Consider the following 13,177-nt stretch of genomic DNA (forward strand, 5'->3'; position numbering starts at 1 on the left):
CATGTGTTCTGCATAAAGTTGTCATTTAGTAAGTTCTGGTTTCCAGGTAACTCAACTAGTTAATATGACATCTAATTAGAAAAACAGATTTTTTTTTTAAGTTACAAAAGAAGTAACTATATTATGAAGTTACAAAGTAGGAGAGGACTAACATTTGCTGTTCAGACAGTGTGCTTTAAAGCTATAACTATATAAAAATAAGTGGACATTGTTTCATGGATCATATCATGCCCTGATAATCTGGGTAATATTAGGATTCCATGGTGTGTAAAACATGACACTGATCTGCATTAGCATTTTCTCTTTAATTATGTAAAAAATTATTTTCATAATAATCTTTTATTTCGAAACACAAGACAGCCTGTTTCTATGCTGGATTTCAAAAGGTTTTCCCCTGAGTCTTATTGTTCTTCCACACCCTCCCTCATGGCCTGGTAGAGGAATATGGTACCTTGGCTGTCCATAGCTGGCTCAACCTCAGGCCTGACCACACCTGTCCACCTCCACCTCTATCTAAGCAACCATCCTCTTTCACTCAGATTTCGTAACAACCTCCCAGCTGGCCTCTCTGCTGTCTGCCCTCCTTCCCCTACAGTCTAAGCTCAAAAGAGAAACCAGGGTGAACTTGTCAAGGCACAAGTTAGGTCATGTCACTCCCATGCTCAAAATCCTCCAGTGGATTCTTAGGTTTATCAGAGTAAAAATCAGTTTTTACTGTTATCTTCAAGACCCTACACCACTGGAATACTCCCAAATTTTTCTTTAACTTCTTTGACTTTATCTCATTCTGCTCTTATTTATGCCTTCACTACTGGTGAGCATTTGGGTAATTTTATTTTTTACTGTAGATCTTATCATCATCTGACATTGTATATATTTTGCATATTTGTGTGTTATCTGTCTTTCCCCCACATCCAACCCTGTAATGTAAATTTTCTGAGATCAGAGATTGTCATCTTTTTGTTCACTGCTGTATCTTCAGCACCTAGACCAGGACCTGGCACCAAGTAGTATTTCAATAAATATCTGTTAAATATATTCAAGGCCCAGGTTGATAGTGCTTTGCCCTGAGTCACACAGGTAGTAAACATTGGAAGTAAGTGATTTAAAACCTAAAATAAACCTTTCAGTTGCTTGGTGAGGCTAAGGGTAGAGGTCAAACCTGGTGGACATGGTGGTGGAATCAAGAGGCTCTGGCCTTTTTGATGCCTCTCTAACAGTAGAAGTGTTCTTTCTTTTGTATCTGAAAGCCCTTGCAGCATGTGACAGACATGTCCACACTTCTTCCTATTTAAGGTAAATTTTAGATAATTTTATTTTATTTTTATTTTTTAAAAGATTTTATTTATTTATCTGAGAGAGTAAGAGAGAGAGCAGGAACAGAGGGGAAGAGCAGAGGCAGTGGGAGAAGCAGACTTCCCACAGAGGAGGGAGCCCGATGTGGGACTCGATCCCAGGACCCTGGGACCATGATCCGAGCTGAAGGCAGATGCTTAACCAACTCCTCTAGATAATTTGATTTTATAGACCCACCTTCATTATTGCACAGTTACCTTCCCCAATGTGACACATTGCATTTCCTCAAGATGGCCACAACAATATCCCCCATCCCATATTCTCTTCATACAATGTGAAGTTGATGCTCTCCCATCAGTAGGTGAATCGATGTTCATTAGCCTTGACTATAAACAGGTTTTTTATCACAGTAGAAGGGATGCTATGTAACTTCCAGGGCTAGACTCTGAAAGTGGATATAGTTTCCACCTGGCTTTTCTTTGGCATATTTGCCTTTGGAGCACTGAGCTGCCACATGAGAAAGCTGAGGCTGCCATGCTGTGAGGAAGCCCAAGCCATATGGGTAGCCACATGTAATGTTCTAGCAAACAGCCCAGTTAAGTTCCCAGCTAATAGTATTGACTATCAGATATATGAGATAAGATACTTACAGATGATTCCTGGCCCCCCCACCATTGAGTTACCCCCAATCTTCTGAGTCTCCCAGAAGAGGCTCAGTCATCATGGTATAGAGAAAAGCCATCCTCTTGTACCCTGTCCTAATTCCTGACCCGCAAAAAGTGTGAAAGATAATAAAATGATTGTTGTTTTAAACAATCTTTTCTGGACCTCTATATTTTGAAGTGATTTGTTACACTATGGTAGCTCTGTGTCTCTTGGGGCAGCTGTCTGCTTGTTGAGAATCAGTCTCAGCATCCATCACTTCTAAGGAAAAGCCTTTATTTGTGAGGAAGCAAGTTTTTAGAAAATAGCAAAGTATGAGCAATTTTCAATTATTGATTGTAACAGGAAAGCAAAGCATGAGCATTTGAAGTCCAAAGCTGTCCTAATAATGTTCACTCTTTAATTGCAACCATGTCTGTTAACAAAATTCATACCAAAGCTCCTGATCATCTGAATCTTCAATTCATTTATCAGATTTTCTCCTTATCCATTTGGTGGTAGAGATGCAGACAAGTAATAAATTGGCCAAAAGGCAGATGGTAGAAGAAAGTAATGAGAAGCAACCTGCAGAATCCACTCACTGAGTATCATTCCTGAATAATAGAGCTATAGCTCTATACACAGAGGTATTCTCAGCTCAGATGACAGACTGTGGATCTCTAATAATGTCTTAAAGGATTCTTTGAAAAATTCATTCTTTAAAATACTGTTTCTATTTTTTTTTTTTGTAGTCTAGAATGACCACCCTGCCCCCGCTGCCCATGACACGCCCAAAGCTTACATCTTTAGCCAGACAGAAGCTGCCATGTTCCCCTGGCACAATTCCAAGGTACGTGACCCTGGTTTTCATTTCTTTTCCTACAGAATGAATTTCTTGCAGTAAGAAATGTCAATAGCACATCTCAGAAAACAAAATTGTTCAAAGATAAGAGTATATTGTTATATTCAGAATATTCAAATTTGCTATTTCCAAAGGATCAATGAACCTCATTCAGATATAAAGAATTTATTTATTTAGCAAGCTAGTACTCATTTGATTGTTTTATTACCTATTCTAATTATATCATGGTCCTATAAAGCTTTGGAGATATATTTCCTTTTAAAAACATTAGTGGAGAATTGAAAGCAGAGGCTTTAGAAATGAAAGGTGTACAGCTTCTAATCCACAAGGTCTAGAGTGCTAATTTCTGTTTTGGAGGAAGGAGGACACGGTCTCACTACTAGGGTAAGTTGGCAGGCCAGGTTTAGGTACTGAAATGATCCTGGGGCTAAAAATTCATCATCACTCCACTGCTACACTAAACAGCTGCTGAGGTCCTGGAGTTGCCGCCCGGAAACTATAGAAGAGAACAGTGTATTTTGTCATAAGTATTAATGAGGATTGTTTTACTTAGAAATTGCCATTTAAGGGGCGCCTGGGTGGCTCAGATGGTTAAGCTTCTGCCTTCGGCTCAGGTCATGATCTCAGGGTCCTGGGATCGAGTCCCGCATCGGGCTCCCTGCTCCTTGGGGGCCTGCTTCTCCCTCTGCCTTTCTCTCTCTCTCTGTCTCTCATGAATAAATAAATAAAATCTTTAAAAAAAAAAAGAAATTGCCATTTATGGTTTTATTGAGTTATAGTGATGCATATATTATTTATTGATATAAATAATTTGCATATGTAGGTTTATTTTCTTTATATACAAAATTTTCACTTCAGACAAGGCATAATGATCAAAGTATTATGAGACTATTTTGTTTTGAGAAGGATCATACTTTATTCTTAGTATTTCTGGGAAAGACCAAAGTCCCTGGACCAAAATAAATGCATACAGTTAAAACAACATGGAGGTTCCCTTATAACAGCAAATAAAAGTTTCTTCTCAAAAAATTTGAAAAACAGATTTTTTTAATACATGCATAATTCAGGATATACAAATATTCTTATTTTCAATTTTACTTTTGAATAATGTGGAGTATTTACAAAGTCTGAAAAACTTGTTCTTTCTGCCTTTTATAATGCTTGAGATGCCATTTTCTTTTCAACACCAGCAAAAATGCAGCCCAGTCTCACATCCCTAAAATAAGATGGATTTTAAAGAACACTATTTCTTATATTAATTTTATGGAAAAAAACCCACTTTTTTCATAACCATTTAGGACAAAGTTTTATATCAAGATTTTCCATTAGTTTCTGAATAAAAACAGATGCTTGTTTAGTCCCATACTCCCATTGTTAGGAGATGTTAGTGGTATGCTTATTTTTTAAAGGTGCAAGGGAGGGCGGGGAATAAATACACTACCAGTGTAATAGATTTCTCAGTAAAGTCTTTTTAAAATCACTTTTTTAGTAATAACTTGAATTTTGTGTGTGACTAAAAAACCCACTCAACATTTCAGAGCAAAATTTGGTAATGTTTGGAACAAATAAATTTTGTATGTTTGTATCAAGCAGGTGTTCTTAGTTCAAAATCCTGGGCCAAACAGAATATGACTTCTGTATTGCAAAGTTATAATGTGAAGCAACATGAGCAAAATGGAAGAGCTTATAAGCTTTGAGGAGAAAACTCCATTTTTCTTAAGAATGCTGATTATTTTAATATGTTGGTGTTTTATTTGTTTGCACACTGAGTTTAAGATTCTTCCTTATCGGGCGCCTGGGTGGCTCAGATGGTTAAGCGTCTGCCTTCGGCTCAGGTCATGATCCCGGGGTCCTGGGATCGAGTCCCGCATCGGGCTCTCTGCTCCTTGGGAGCCTGCTTCTCCCTCTGCCTCTCTCTCTCTCTGTCTCTCATGAATAAAGAAATAAAATCTTAAAAAAAAAAAAAAAGATTCTTCCTTATCTCTTAACATTCAAGAAAATGAAAATTTGGAAATTACTAATCAACAACCTATCTCTATAGCTATTGTAGAACATTTATTATATACGGTATTATACCTTAAATATTTCTCTTCTCCTGGTGGCATTTTATATGTTTGGGAGCTTTTCAACTTGATAAAGCAGTGCTTTATTATTTCTTTCCATTTCATTTAGGTCTCAGTTGATCAAAGAAAAAGATGACATAGATCATTACCTGGAGGTAAATTTCAAAGGATTGTCAAAAGAGGAGGTTGCTGCGTAAGTATAACCTCTTAAAGGTACTTTAATATAAAGTTTGTTTCTTTTGTCTGGATTCTTTATTGAAATTTCAATTTTCCTGTGCAGTACACTTTTTCATTGGAACATGGCATTTAAAAATTAAAGCTCATATTAAATAGTGATAAGTCATGTCTATTGAACTTACACATATCAAAGTCTTTAACTTTATGGCTTTCAAAATTCTCATATTTACCAAGATATTATACCATCACATTTGCAATACTTTAGTTAAGTCTGTGCCATTAATTGCTTATTGACTTCCATTTTAAGGTGTATTGCCTCCATGGGGGAGAAAAAAGTTTTTAGAGAAAGATCCTATCTTTTTTTCCTCATGATTTAAAACAAAAATTCTGTACTAATGTATGTTCCTCCCCCCTCCAAAACCCACAAAAAAGAATGACTGGATCATAGTTTATCGGTTGCTTTTTTAAATAATTCTAAATTGTCTGGATTTATTTTATCAATGAACAATATAAACTTTGCCATTTTATCAGTTAGAAACTAATTTGTGGTTTAAGTAAAAACTATAAAAATCTGTGTAGGTTAGTGAGAAATGAATAAAAACCTAAAATAATAGCTAAACAGATTTAATATTTTTTAGCTATAGAGTTGGTGACCCTGTTATCATCAGATCTTTAGATGCAAGCATTGAAAAACAGAAATATTATAAATACAGATGCATCTTATGGAACTCATTAAATGATTCAATTAAACTATTTTATGCAATAAATGTTTTTAAAACATCCTCTCAATTAGTATTGTCTAGTGCTATGGGAGTCCACTGAAAGAGTTTTCTTAATATTTTTGGTATGGTTTTTCATAGAGTCTAAAATTCCAAGTCTCTTGATATGTTTCATTTTATTAGATATTATCTTTGTCAATTTGCATATAACATGGAAAAATGGAATAGTTCATTCTGTCAGTACCTACTTTATTTTATAGCGTGACAAAATTTTACAATACCTGTAATCACTGTCTTCCTTGGAACACTATTGACTGCCATGTGTAGTATCTGGGAGCTTTGGTTAAATGCTGTTCTGATTGTTAATTTATTAACTTTCCATGGTAACCTGTTGGATAAAGTTAAAGGTTAATATTGTTTGATAATACAATTACTTAAAAGAAAAAATATATAAGTGATATTTTCATTCTGATTTAAATATAATAATATCCAAATATCTATAATTGGCTTAACAATTAGGAATTAAATTTGGAATTAAACTTAGGCTTCACATATTTTAACAAGCTAGAAATCCATATACAGCACTTAAAATCTGCTAAACTTTCAGTTTGCATTGAAGAAAACTTTGATCTAAAGCAATGCAAAATAGGTTTTGCTGATGAGTGTTCTCTTAATATTTTTTTCTTTAAGGATATTACCAAATTGATTTTAAATCCATAATATGCTACAGAAAACAAGTAGCACCAGGTAATTCTCCAACCTTACAATTGCATTCTCCTTAAAGTTTCCTGCAGCTGAGTACTTTTTTAGACCAAAGCTAGGATAGTGGATGCAAACCTTAATAGGAAGATAGCTTGTACTTAGCTCACTCTTCTGCTTTTGATTGATATATATTCTAGACTTTGCCACAGACAAACTAATTGAATAGCATGTAAAGGAGAAACTGATGAATAATTTCAGCACTCTTGGCAGTACTTAGCAGGTGCCATGAGGAATTATGCATATTCTGTTAACCAAGGAATTGCTATGTAAAACTTTTTATTAGTCAATTCTAAAAAGATAAATTGGTCAGCAAACATTTAAGTGCCTACTTTATATGTAATACTAGGTTTTTCACAGTGGGAGAGACAGTGATATCTTATCGTAATATTTGACCCCATCCTTGTCTCAATTTGAGACAATAAGATTTACGAACAGGAAACAAATATGGAATGAATGAGTGCTGATTGTATTGTGAAGTGTAGCCTCGGAGTCTAGAGGAAATCAGAGAAAACTAAGGTGGTAGGATGAAACCTGCCATGGAAGACAGATTTTGAGTTTGGCTTTCTGTTTGGTGGCATTATAAAGTTACCAAACTAGTACTTCACAGATCCTCAGTATAAAAGCGGGATAAATTGATGAATCAAATTTTCAACCAGACAAAATCAATATCTAAGATATATCTTTAAGTCTCTCTATATACTGCTTTATTCTTAAGATGGTAAGATGGTTATATATATATTCATTATATAATTGATACCCACTAGCTTTGCTATCCCATAATATGTATGTGCTCTCTGTCTAGTCCCAAAACCCCTCATCATCTAACCCAAAATACACCAATTTACTTATATGTAAACTCACAATCTGTGACTTTCCTTCTATCATAATTGGTGAAGAGTTCCTATTCTAATCTAAGGATGATGCTTGTGCTCTGGGTACCATCCCCTCTTACTTGTTCCAAGACTTTCTCCTGCATTTAAACATACTCTTCTTCTACATCATCCTTTTCCCTCTCCACTGGACCAATCTCACTAGCATTCATATCTCCTTTAGTATTTCCCTTGACTTCTTATCCGCCCCACACACCGCACCCCCCCCCCAGGTTCTCTCCCATTTTCCTGTACCCTTCATAGCAACCAGAAGCACTGTCTCAGTATTTGCACCCATTCTTGCATCAATGGACTCTAAATAGGTGTCCGGCCCCAGAAGTCACAGAAATCTCTCTGTTTAGAGTGACCAATGTCCTCCATTTTTACCACATATAGTGATCACGTTTCTGTCCTCATCTTACTTGATGTCTTCACAACATTTGATAGAGTTGAGCACTCTCTCATTGGTCACTCTGTACTTGTGGCTTCCAGGATGCCATGTTCTGTGGTTTTCTTCCAGACTCTGACTCTGCCACCTTAGTCTCCTTTCAGACTCTCCTTCGAAAAGTTCTCTTTTCAAACTCTCAATGGTGAGTTGTCCTAGGACTGAGTCTTAGGGCCTCTATTCCAGCAGCACTCTCCCTGGATCCAGTCTTAAGTACTGCAATACCCTGATGACTGTCACATTTATAAATCCAGCCCTGAGCTGTCCATTGAGCTCCCAATTTTTATATCCAACTGCCTCCTTTACATACCTACTTGGGTACTTAATAGACATTCTAAAATTAATCTGGCCACAAACTGGACTCTTGATTTACCCCTACTTTCCCTCACCTCCCCTACCAAATATTTCCCCACAGTCTTTCCTCAGCTCAGTAAATGGCACCAAGGCAGCCTTGAGTTGCACCCTGACTTCACCATCCTCCCCCATCTAATCCATCACTATGTCCTATCAGATATAACTCCCAAATATATCCTGTGTTCATCTACTTCTCTTCATTGCATAGCCACCGTCATCCCTTGCCAAAATCACTTGAGTTTCCCAACTGCTCTTCTCATATCCCCTCTAATTCTGCCAAAATTCAGCCTCCAGAGTCATCTTTTGAAAAAAATTAGATCATGACACTCACCTGCTTAAAACCCTCTGAGAGCTTTCCACATTGTTGTTATGATAAACTCCAAGGCTTATCATGGTTTGGACTTTACTGTGCATGATTTGGACTTCCCTGACCTCTCTGACTTATCTCGCATTTTCCCCACCACTCACTCCTCTCATTGTGGCCTTATTGCTGACACTTTCTTGTCCTGCAGGTGTCAGTCACCTTGAATGTGACCTCTTCAGTCTGCCATTCCCTGACCTCATAATCCAGTAGCCCTCACCCCACCTCTGCTTACTCTCAGTCAAATCATCTGGCTCTATTTCTGCTATAGCTTGTCCCCCCTCTTGCACTGGGCATCTGTAAGTCGACTGTCTTCATCCCCAGCAGAATGGATCTGCACAGGAACAGAAGCGTGTCCCTGTGTGCCCTGGCACGTGGTCAGAGATCAACACCTGCAAGTTAAATGAATGAATGCGTAAACGTCAGATTGACACCATGAAATAGGTTTCTTAATGTGACTATTCTTTGGTTACAATATTTTCAGGTCCGTGTTGTAGGTGACTGGTTTGAATATTGAATCAAAGCAGCTTAAAGTGTTTTATGTACACAAGTAGGGGTATAAAATTTAAACGAGTAATTGAGCAGGACAAGCTAGAGTAGCTGTTCCTGGAATGGCCAAATCCATTGATGGGGGATCATTTTACTTTGGAATGGGTAAAGTAGTTCAAAAGCAAAGGGCTTCTGGGTTTTCTATTACCTACATTTACAAAAGAATTTCAGTTTTCTTCATTACTTTTTAAGTGACTGGGTTATTTGAGTGCCTACTAGGTACATTTCCCCCCACATTTTGTACTCACATAAAATATAATTGACACTGACAATTTGACTTTCTTAGATAAATCTTCAAATAGTTCATCGATAGTATTTGGCTGACTTTTGACAACTAAAGAAGATCTTGCTGTGGTTTTGTACTTTGTTTTTTATTGTCTTATATTGTCAGAATATAGTGTTTTTTAAAAGGATTGGAAGTATCTCTTATTATCATATTGTAATTGCTTTGAGTAGCTAAGTAATGAAAGTATCATTTGTAGATTCAAATAAAAATTTCTGAGGGGCAGTTTTTATAGCTTCAGCTATGTATATGAGGATACAAATAAAATCATCAAGGGACAGAGAATGCTAATCTGCTCGGTATTATTTTCTGCTTCAGATATCACGTTCTATTATGTGGAAGAGTAGATTTAGTTCAAAACTGTGTGCATCTTAAGATATTGCTTTCTTGCAGAGCACCTTTCGGCATCATCAGCTGAAGTGTGCGAAGCATCACTTTGTCAGCACAGTGGCAATTAGAATTGTCAGTTACCATATTCAACAAGTTTGGGTTGTAAAGAAACAAAGAGCCATTTATTTTCATGTCTTTTAAAGCCTTTCTCCCCTTCCTTATTTTGAACTGATTTATACTTAGGCAGTTAAAACATTTTGCCAATGTAAGTTTTCATCTTGAGTTTATTTCAAAATTGTCTTCCAGAGGTGCTTTTGGGAACCACAGATACTCTTGTTACAAGCAAATTTAGCACCTGGATCTGTACAGTGGCCAGGTAATCAGAGTATATATAAGGGGGTGAAGACGTTTATTCAGGATATATTTCACAATAACCCTATGGGAATTTAGGTTCCTTCTGGTGTGCTGTTCCTCTGCTTCATTGATCTTGTTTACTTTTAAATAATTTTGTGAAATCATTTTGTTTTCTCTTCAAAACATTTTGCTCTCTTGTAAAGTAATAAGTGAAATTCTATATGGAGTGTTGCAGATTAACTTTCTGAAATGGACAATTGCCAAATAAATGCTTGCCTGACTAAGAGAAACAGGCAGGGAAGAGAGGGAAAGGAAGCTGCCCCTCTTTCCTTCTGGGTAGCAGACTGCGTTTCAAGGTCTTCCTGACTTGAGGAAGAGAGACAGGATTTTGATGTTCTGAAACGGAGAGGTGATTATTCCTTACCTTCTCACGAATACAAAAAATTAAACAATAGCAAAGAATAGTGATGGGAAGAGAGGAGGGGTACCTTTCCTTTTTATTTATTTTCATTTATTTACTTACTTATTTAAATTCTAGTATTGTCTTCCACAGCAGATCTCTAGGATGTGAAACTAGGAAAGAAAAGACTTTTTTTTTGACCATAATTTTTTTTAAAAAAGAATATTGATGTGAATATGGTTTAAAATTTTGGAATTTAAAAAATGTAGTTGGAAGGAACTTTAAAAAAAATTCTTTCCTAGATGCAAAAAGGATCTCAGGTTTTCATCAAAACTAAGTCTAAATAAATAAAAAAGGAGGAAAGATTTCAAATGTCACCAGAACACAGAAATGCCAATTTCTTGGTTACTTATGTCTTTATGTCCTTTAAAAGTTTGCTTTAAAATATTATTTTCATATATGGTGTTTAAACTTAGCAGCTCTATTGGACTTAAAAAAAATTCTGTGTAAGGCAAAAGCATAGGAATCATGACATTGCCGCTCTGGCTGTTATGGGAGCAAATTTCTTCCTCAGTTGGAAATTTGGTTTTGCTGCTTAATACCTGTGTAATCTTATTCAGGTTACCTGATTTCTCTAATATCTGATTTCCATAACTATTTCAAAAGCACAATAATAACAGGAATTCTTATGAAAGTTAAATGAGATTCTCTGTATGAAGCACATATAGACAACCCTCGCTTTAGCTGTTTAACTGTCATTGATTTTTTTTGCTTTTAAAGCATTTATTAATGAATATAAATAACCTAAATATTTCACATTAACTTTATGTGTTGATTTAGGTATTAATATTAATTTATCACTTTTCTATAAATATGTACAGTCACATATTTTGCTTTTTACTACGTATCATTTTCATCATGTTCAGAGTTTTTAATAAGATACATTTCAAACTTAGTAATGCCAACAAAGAAGAGAAATTTTTTTTAAATTTCAACTTATACTAAATTTTTCATAAACTAACTTATGCTGTACCAAGCAACACAATTTGTATAGTCTGCTAAGCTATTCCAAACACTTAAAACATTTCTACAAATCACTTAAACTTACCATTATTATGATAAGATTGCTTTAAAATAAGGAATATAGTGGTGCCTGGGTGGTTCAGTCTGTTCAGCGTCTGCCTTCGGCTCAGGTCATGATCCCAGGGTTCTGGGATCGAGCCCCGCATTGGGCTTCCTGCTCCACGGGAAGCCTGCTTCTCCCTCTCCCACTCCCCTTGCTTGTGTTCCCTCTCTCGCTGTCTCTCTCTGTCAAATAAATAAAATCTTTTTAAAAAAATAAAATTAAAATAAGGAATATAGCCAGAGAACGTGGCTCTTCCAATAATAGCTTATAAACCTGAAAGTGCACAATGGCCCTCCTCTATTTGGAAATCATCTGGGAAATTGCTCTTTCAGGAACAAGAAACAGAGTGATAAAAGGAGATAAACACCCAGGTACCACAGGGGTTGAATCAGTCAGAACTGTCAGTGGGATGAGCCACCCAGGCATCCCCCATTTTAACTGTTTTTAAGTGTACAGTTCATGGCATTAAATACATTCATACTGTTGTGCGACCATCACCACCATCTATCCCCAGAATTCTTTTCATCTTGCAAAACTGAAGCTCTACAGCCAATAAACAATACCTCACCCCTCAGCTCCTTGGAACCACTGTGCTATTTTCTGTCTCTATTATTTTGACTCCTCGTATAAATACTTCATATAAGTAAAATGATTCAGCAGTTATCTTTTTGTGACTGGCTTATTTCACTTTGCACAATTTCCTCAAGGTTTATCCATAAGAATTTCCTTCCTTTTTAAGGCTGAATAATAATCCATTGTATGTATAGGCCATATTTCACTTACCAATTCATCCATTGTTGGACACTTGGGTTGCTCCCATGTTTTAGCTATAAAATGCTGCTGTGAACATAGGTGTACAGATATCTCTTCGAGACCCTGTTTGCAATTCTTTTGATTATAAACCCAAAAGTGGAGTTTCCAAATAATTTGTAATTTTATTTTAAATTTTTTTAGGAACCACCATTCTGCCACAAGAGTGGCTGTACCATTTTACATTCCCACTGACAACATACAGGGGTTCCAATTTTGTCACATATTCACCAACATTTATTTTTTTCTGCTTTTATCATAGTAACCATCATACTAAGTATGAGGTGGTATCTCATTGTGGTTTTGACTTCCATTTCCCTAATGATCAGTGATGTTGAGCATCTTTGCATGTGCTTATTGGTCATTTGGATATCTTCTTTGGAGAAATGTCTTTGAGTCTTTTGACCATTTTTGAATTGAGTTGTTTTTCATTATGAACTTTCAGGAGTTGTCTATATATTGTGGATATTAATCCCTTATCAGATATATGACTTGCAATTATTTTCTTCTATTTCATACGTTGCCTTTTCACTATTTATAGTGTCTTTTGATAACAAAGGTTTTTAATTTTCATGAAGTCCTGTTTGTCTATTTTGTCTTTTATTGCCTGTACCTTTTGTGTCACATCCAAGAAATAATTGCCAAAGCCGATGTTGTAAGACTTTTGCCCTAAGTTTTCTTCTAAACGTTTTATAGATTTAGCTCTTATGTTTAGGTCTTCGATCCATTTTAATTTATGTATACAGTGTTAGGTAAGGGTTTTTTTTTTTTTTAA

At 36.0% G+C, this 13,177-nt stretch overlaps 1 protein-coding gene across 1 annotated transcript in view; it reads left to right on the forward strand.

The window, feature by feature from the left end:
* Positions 1 to 2,426: 2,426 nt before the first annotated feature.
* TTC29 (tetratricopeptide repeat domain 29) overlaps positions 2,427 to 13,177 on the forward strand; it is a 190,834-nt gene continuing 180,083 nt past the window's right edge. Inside the window, exons 1-2 of the mRNA XM_081813113.1 lie at positions 2,427 to 2,788; positions 4,973 to 5,056. Coding sequence (XP_081669239.1) covers positions 2,697 to 2,788; positions 4,973 to 5,056 — 176 coding nt within the window. The 5' untranslated portion in view covers positions 2,427 to 2,696. The remainder of the gene's footprint in view (positions 2,789 to 4,972; positions 5,057 to 13,177) is intronic.

Source organism: Leptonychotes weddellii, chromosome 2 (assembly GCF_054177405.1).
Source record: "Leptonychotes weddellii isolate Sample4059 chromosome 2, ASM5417740v2, whole genome shotgun sequence".
NCBI classification, from domain to species: Eukaryota; Metazoa; Chordata; class Mammalia; order Carnivora; family Phocidae; genus Leptonychotes; species Leptonychotes weddellii.